Source organism: Copadichromis virginalis, linkage group LG3 (assembly GCF_057382275.1).
Source record: "Copadichromis virginalis isolate Kocher_CV1m ecotype Utaka linkage group LG3, C_Virginalis_male_GT1.1, whole genome shotgun sequence".
Taxonomy (NCBI): Eukaryota; Metazoa; Chordata; class Actinopteri; order Cichliformes; family Cichlidae; genus Copadichromis; species Copadichromis virginalis.
The window spans coordinates 12,710,054-12,718,009 of NC_140620.1; the positions used below are offsets into that span (position 1 = coordinate 12,710,054).

General features: G+C 39.3%; 1 protein-coding gene across 2 annotated transcripts in view; it reads right to left on the minus strand.

Annotated features, from left to right (window-relative positions):
- Window positions 1–7,956, minus strand: part of LOC146712858 (high affinity immunoglobulin gamma Fc receptor I-like) — a 10,921-nt gene continuing 2,965 nt past the window's right edge. Inside the window, exons 4-10 of one of the 2 annotated variants that reach the window (XM_085444835.1) lie at window positions 7,303–7,420; window positions 6,657–6,805; window positions 5,157–5,399; window positions 4,187–4,453; window positions 2,124–2,375; window positions 1,843–1,980; window positions 1–199 (exon numbers count right to left, since the gene is read on the minus strand). In XM_085444835.1, the coding sequence (XP_085300961.1) occupies window positions 93–199; window positions 1,843–1,980; window positions 2,124–2,375; window positions 4,187–4,453; window positions 5,157–5,399; window positions 6,657–6,805; window positions 7,303–7,420 (1,274 nt within the window). In that variant the 3' untranslated portion in view covers window positions 1–92. Of the gene's footprint in view, window positions 200–1,842; window positions 1,981–2,123; window positions 2,376–4,186; window positions 4,454–5,156; window positions 5,406–6,656; window positions 6,806–7,302; window positions 7,421–7,956 lie in introns of both variants that reach the window. The other variant, XM_085444826.1, reaches the window with a different exon arrangement.

Below are 7,956 nucleotides of genomic sequence, written 5' to 3' on the forward strand. Positions count from 1 at the left end.
TGAATTTACAAAAAAAAAACTTTATTGATACAAAAATTAAAAACAACATGCAACAAAATTCATGGACTTCAAAACATGACAAAGAGTTTAAGTTAGAAATTATGCTCAGTGGTGACGTCAGCCATGACATCATCATACGACTGGTCCTCATCTTCCTCGGTGGGTGGAGGCATCGTTATGGAAACATGTGAGCTCCTGCCTGTTAGGCGCAAAGTAAGAAATGACAACAGTGATGAAACAAACTGTAAATATAAAGAAGTCATTTTTCTTTTGAATAATACATTCTTAATTTGAACTTAATTTGACATCGACTGTAGATGTTAACTTATTCTTGTCTGACGATAGATTTGAGCTTCTATTTGTCGCCATCTTAAATAATTTGGGGCCAACAGAAAGTGGGATGGAAACTGTTAAGACAGCAAAACTGGACCGCCAAACTGTATTAGACTTTATTTGAATTGCAGATTGTAGTGACTAAAACTAACATGTGGCTAAAACAACTTCCAAACCTAAGCCGGGACATGTGAATATCAAGACGTTACTGCAGTGCTGCCTGAGGGCCTGAAGATCATGGCTTTTAAATTTAAGCTTTCATTTATTCCCTTATGTATATTGATTTTGAGTCATTAGCCCATTGGTCCCATTAATCCAGTCACTGACCCCCTCTGGAATAATGTGTATTCTGTGACCCAATGAGTGGTTGCTAAACGTAGAAAAATATTTAGTATACACATCCAGAAATGCATATACTATTATATATTGTACATATATTTATTAGTTTCAGATTTAGCCATTCTTGTATTTTTCTTGTTTACGTTATTGTATTTGCACAACTCTGTTGCTTGTGAAGCTCGCACACAAGAATTTCACTCACATGTACTGTACCAATGTACCTGCACATGTGATGTGACAATAAAAGTGATTTGTCTGATTTGATAAAGTTGCTGGCAGTCCATAACATGAAGCTGGTTGTAAAAAGCTATACATTGAGGACCTCCTTGTATTTAATTTGGTCACTAGCACATTGCAAACGTTGCCTATAATTTGAAAGGAAGACACTAACTTTTCTGCAAATAAATGCCAAATACTTCCCAAGCTGTGGTAAAAGTGTCACAGAAACCAGATGATGTGTAACTTTTACTTTTAAGGCAAAGTCTGCATCTTCCATGCATCTGGGCAACCACTGCAATCTACAAGTGTCCAAAGCAAGAAGGTTTTTGATACAGCACCCTTTATGTGACTGATCTCACAACCACTCAGCAACTGGTTTGAGAATAAACACACAGAGACTGGAGGTTACCAAGGGTTGCTTCTGAAACACAAAGCCTCTATGAGATCATCTAATATATCGATCATGTCCCTAAATAACCCGATTAGTAGTGAAAATTGAACCACAATGAGATGTCTTAGTCTTTTGCTATCCTTGTTCAAATACAAATAATTTTGATGTGAAAAACAAAATAAATACAGGTGCACTTATAATGAATTATGAATAATGAATTTCTGTTTTTGATGCTGTTCTACACATCATCCCAGTTTTCTGGGAAACTGGTAGATTAAGAGCCCTGAAAACATGTCTCTGTAGATGTTGGCCAGTTCGTCTGCCAATTTCCTGCTTTTCTTATCGACTTTTGTGTGAACTGTAATTAAATGTGGCTCAAGCACATCAAACCTCCATCAAAACGGCAATAACTTTGGTTATTCTCTGATTTTTACATAGTAACTCTGGTTTATGACAAAATATTCATGTTCAGTAACCAGTGTTTTTCTATTCTGGTAAAGATTATAGATCCAACACTACGAGATGAATGGGTGATTTTTGAACATAATGATCAGTGTTACCTGCAGACATGCGATATATAGAAGCCATGAGGAATGTGGAAATTACATATGGGAAGCACACCAAGATGTAGCGCAGTATTCCCAGAGAAGACAGGTTTTTGTGAGGATCTGAGGTGGGGGCATCAGGATCTTCAGGATCTAGAAACAAACAACAAAGATCTTGCTGGAAAAAAGCTCTTTTTATCTTCTCTCTAAACCACAGATGAACAGTGTCTAATACACATCAAAGAAAAAAGACCAAAGTCACCAGTCATGTCATTCCTTGGATTTTCAGTCCTTACCTATGATGAACAGCCAGCTGAATGGAGACACTCCCACACTCATGTTACACTTGTAGATGCCCTCATGAGACTTTGTGACGTTATAGATGATCATGTGACTTCTAGGCGCAGTCCCAATAATAGATTCATTTTTATAGAAAGTTGCTGGGATGTCGGATTGACTGTTCTTTGATTCACAGAGCAGAGTAACGTTATCTCCCTTCATCACGGGGAGGACGGGACTCTGCAGGATTACTGGAGTATATTCTCGTTCTGAGAGATAAAAACAAAATGTTTGAATACACAAGTACATGCCATGTAGCAGAACATGCTATTCAGCTTTATTTATCTAGCACTGTCTGATGAGAGGCAGATAAAATCAGAGTAAATAAAGAAAGTAAACTTTCCTTAGTTGCTAAGGTTTCAAGTATCAGGACATAAAATATTCTGATTCCTTAAAGTTCTTAAAATTAAGTAAGTAAAACCTCAGAGGAACTACATGACATGACATATAAAAAATTAAGCCAGAATAGAGAAACAGTGGGTGAGGAAGTATTCTGGGCAGGTGCTACTAAATGCACTTGATTATTTGATCATCAGCAAGTGTGAGTACTTCTACAAGATGCAGTTCAATTCGGTTTCATTTTTATTTCAGCAATTTACAACAGTAGTCACTGTCATTGTGGGTCATCTGAACATCCTGATCATAATAAATTACAGCAGTGCAGATTCTGAGTAATAAATGACTGAACTAGTTTTTGCATGAACGTTTCTTGCAGATATGCAGCACTTTCCCTATACATTTGTTTAATATGTACATGGAAGGACATATCCTGGTCAAAAATGACTCCTCGCAGTGTTACTGGAGGCAAAGGTAATCCCACTCAGAGTAAGCATTTTGGTTAAATACAATGTTTCTAACATTTTTAGTGCAAATTACAATAATCTTAGTTTCATCTGAATTAAGAAGCAAGGAATTACAGCTCATCCAGGTCCTTAAGAAATTCCTGCAGTTTAGCTAATCAGTGTGTGTCATCATGGATAGATAAAGCTGGGTATTATCTGCACCAAAGTGATGATAGGAAAAATATATTTGGGAAAAACATAATTGATTCCACCACTAAACCCTGTGGAACTTCATAATAAACCTTTGTGTGTGAAGAGAGATATCAATCTACATGAAAACAGAGTTTATTAGATAGATATGGAATGATTCAGAGCACTGCAGTGCAGTACCTTTAATTTCTATTGCATGTTCTTCTCTGTGTATTAAAATATTGTGGTCACCTGAGGAAACCTGGGGTTGTTTTTGTTGTCTTGATTCAGTGACAAATACTAAGACGTCTTTTTATTATAGAGCAGCAAACTCTTCTTCCAGTCTAAATGAAGATCTAGAATAGTGAGCTGCCTTTTTCTCTACAGCTTGCAGTTTATCTGCTTTAAGGCACACTTTTGTGAGTTATACCAGGGACTCATGCACTTCTGATTTGAGGCCTGCTTTTTCAATGAAAGCTGTTTAATGCAACACTAACAAGATAATCAGTCTTGTGGGAGTCTAGGTAGCTGTTTTACATTGTGTTGGCGTATGTCATTGGAGAAGATAACAGTGGAGACTTTACATCCTTAAACTTAGTTACAGGATTTTAAGAACGACATCTTCTGTGATCAAATGTATCAGTGATTTATGCAAAGTCCAGGAGTGAACCCGACTGCAACCCTGTGGGATCTTAAGATAGAGAGCTGTGCACATTAATAAACTGAAACAATGCTGTAAAGAAGAGTTGGCCAACCTATTCTCATGAAGTTGGAAACTATTATTTTCTACAAGCAATAGAAATGCATGTTTTTTTCTGTTTAGCTCGACTATGTTTGTTCATAGTAAAGCATCCATCCACTGAGCTCAGCTGTGAAGCTGTACAGCTCCACTGTTTGTGTGTAAAACAAAAAGTGTTCATTTAACCATTTTTGTTATAACAACATTGACACGTGTTTTACAAGCATGACTATTACGTGTTTAGTTTTCTCTCATTCGTATACATTTTGAGGGCTTCTATTTCAAATTAGATTTTTAAACCCGCTCCTACCATAAACTGTGATGTTGACTGAGTTGCTCCGCTGGTGTGTAGGAGACTCGCACCAGTAAACAGCACTGTCGAGCCCCCTGATTTTGTGGAGGATGCAACCATAGGAAGTAGCGTTTCCCCAGACTTCACATCGGGACACTTGTTTGTCAAAGGTGCTGAATCTCTTGACTGTCCATCCTTGAATGCCGCAGCTCAGATTCAAGTCCTTGTACTCAAACATCTGAGCGGAGTTGGGAGACGGTGTGAGAGTGGGAAGGTCAGAATGATCTGGGGACAGAACAAGACTCAGTGTGTTAAAATATGTGCGCTGTATTCAATGTTTTCACATTTCCTGTTGTTATGAGACGTCTTCTGTTTTGCTTATTCACTTTGTTTCTATGATACACGTGTCAAAACTTTTTTACACTAAAAAAATGCAACAAAATTCAATTAATGTATTTATTATGTTGCTGAGCCCCAATCAGAATTCCATTCATGCAAGGCATTACAACTAATATTAATATAATATGCATTTTAAAATCATATATATTTAAACCTTTACAAACCCCAGTTCGACTGGGCACACATTATTACATATAAAGCAACGTGTTGGATGATGTATTGCAGTGCTACGAATCTCACTGAGACTGGTAACACAATTTGTTTTACAATAAGATTTTCTAATTTACACAAATCCTAACAAATACATGATGTCAGGTAACCAAATCCAAGAGTAAAGAAGAGATTTTTAGGATGTTCCTTCAGCATACTCACAGCCGTCCTGTTCATACTTGAACTGAATGAATCCTGATGAATGCTGGGGGATTCCCAAGATGCACTGAATGTTTCTTCTTCTGTCATCTTTACCCTCACTATGTGTTTATACAGCTGTCTGCATCCATTCATCTATTTTGTTCACTTATCTGGGTCATGTCACAGGCAGCAGCTTAAGCAGACAGCTGTTATTTAGTGAAATGACTTTGTTCCTTACCTTGTATCAGCAGCCAGCTGGATGGTGATTCCCCATGACCACTTATGTCACATTTGTAGGAACCTTGATCAGCTTTAGATGCTTGGTAGATGGTCGTGTGGTTTGCAGTTTCACTTTTGATGGGGTGATCATCTTTAAAGAAATTAGCACGGAGGTTGGAGGGATTCTTTGTTCTACAGTGCAGAGTGATGTTCTCTCCCTCCACCACAGGGGCAGCAGGACTCAGCAGGATCACTGGGTTCTCTAAACCTCCAGAAAAATGAAATATGTTTTTGTCTGATTCCAGGTGAGGAGACAGCCTACAGGGAAGAGGTGACTGCCCTAGAACAATTATGCTAACAAAATCAGCTATCTCTGAATCTCTGCAGGAAAGAAATTAGGTCACTGTGGTTTACAGAGAAGGACTGGGGGTGTTGCGTCCACATACACAGAGACTTCACATGGACTCTATACACAACTGATATTCAACAGGCCCAGTGGGATCATTTTTGGTATTGCTAAAATGTAATTTATCTGCTTTTAAAAATGATTTTATTTCAGTGTCCCAGTTTAGGGAACCTAACACTGCACAGGTTAGCTACCAGCCTCATAGAGGTCAATCAGGCATCCATTTCTAAAACAGATCATGAACAGCCCCATGCAGCAAGAAATGTGCAGCATTATAGATCATTTTTTCCACATGCAGAGAGCTTACTGACATAACATGCAACATTAGCTCTGGTTGGCTGTGGCACAGAAAGTAGAGCAGGTCGCTGCTGATCAGAAACACATCAAAGAGCTACAGCTCACAGACTTTAATGTTAGACTGCAAAAGTGTGGCTTGTTTGGAGCCGCAGCCCTGAGCCAGACCACCAACCAAAAGGCTGGTGGTTCAATCCCTGACTGCACCAGTCTCAATGCCAAATATCAAGTTAGTCAATAGTGCTTGTGTTAATGGGAGAATAATAATTATAATAATGGATTGCATTTATATAACGCTTTTCGGGACCCCTCAAAGCGCTTTACAATTCCACTATTCATTCTCTCACATTCAAACACTGGTGGAGGCAGCTACAGTTGTCCTGGGGCGCACTGACAGAAGCGAGGCTGCCATATTGCACCATCGGCCCCTCTGGCCATCACCAGTAGGCGGCAGGTGAAGTGTCTTGCCCAAGGACACAACGACCAGACTGTCCGAGCCGGGGCTCGAACCGGCAACCTTAAGATTACAAGAGGAACTCCCAACTCTTGAGCCACGATCGGCCCGAATGAATGAAGCAAGTTGTGTATAAAAATGAGTCCACTTAACTGAACTAAACCTTTTTGGTTTATATTGATGTGCTTCCCTTTATCACAACTAGTTCCCTGTAAAACACTAACGTGTAAAGTTGCAAATGTCTATTGGAGAGAGAAGAGCTGATTCACACATGAATGAGTCACATTAAATTTCATAGAAACAGGAAGCAGGAGTTATGTAGCTTCTCCTTCAGGCATGCTGAAATGCAGTTTAATGAATCTTACCATTGACAGTGATGCTGATGGCGTTGCTGCTGTGACCGTGTGTGGACTGGCACCAGTAAACCCCGGAGTCTGAATGTGTGACTCTCTTAATTTCACAGGTAGAGGAAGTTTGAATACCCCAGCCTGATGTGCAGTCAGACACTTTCAACCTGAGAAACATCGTTTGTGTTAACCTGAATCTCAACTTCATTTTTAGACGACTTATGAATAAACTAATTATCTAATTCAGTACTATACTGGATACATTTTACAGTCCAAAGTTGTAAATTATGCAAAAAATTCTCAAACCAGGCATTTTGCCAGATGCCTGCTGACTCTCACTGTCACCCATAAAGTACTTTGGTGCTCTGAATCACCAGTCAAATATCAGTTTGTCAGCAGGTTGTTATGAGACCGCTGGAATTTGCTCTTTGTTTTGCTGATTGCTTTTCTTTAACATCTCCTTTTATTTGCTTTCAGTCTGCAGTTAGGTTAATTCACTGAAAATGACTCTATCAGGTTTAGACACTGAAAACATCTTGGTAGAAATGATTTTCTTCCTGCACAACAGCAACTGAAAGGATGAATTAGCTGAGTGAAACATAAAGAGTGCTCTTCCTTTAACATGCCAGTTTTGTGATTTTAGTTATTTGAGCAGTAAACTGACCCTTTTTTCGCTGGGGATCGCCACACTGTCCATTCACCGGAGGCGATCCGCTCACAGCTCAGACTGATGTGCTCGTACTCGAAAAACTGGGACCAGTTGGGAGTGACCTTCAAAGAGGCTGAGAGAGACAGAGACACAATTGACAGAGCACAGCATAAGTGTTTAAAAGGAAGGTGACCCTGCCGTGGTCCCCAAAGTTATACCCAGAAACAAATTTACAAGTTACTAAACTGAAAGCTTTGACTCTGGGGTGAACAAAGGCCAAAATAACAAACAAAACGAGCTGGGATCTGGTAAAAAAATCAGTGAGAAATGTACCATCATACCTGGAGAGAAAAACACATCATCAGCAACATCTCTACATAATCCACTCAGATCCACAAACAGTCGGTGAGTGTAGTAAATGTGTGGTTTTTAAGGCACTTTACATTGTTACCATCCTACGTGTGAACAGTAGTTGAACAGTCGACCCCGTGCTGAGAAAGCTTCCTCCACTACAAACTCTGGTGTCATGTAAACTCATGCAAACTTTGGCCTAAAGAAAACGCGCCTTTCTCTGTTGAACCTGCACCAATGAGAGCCGTGCCTCCTAAGTCGACTGACTTCCTGTTTCCTCCCCATGCAATGGCCTAAATAAGATAAGCATGTGGTTCT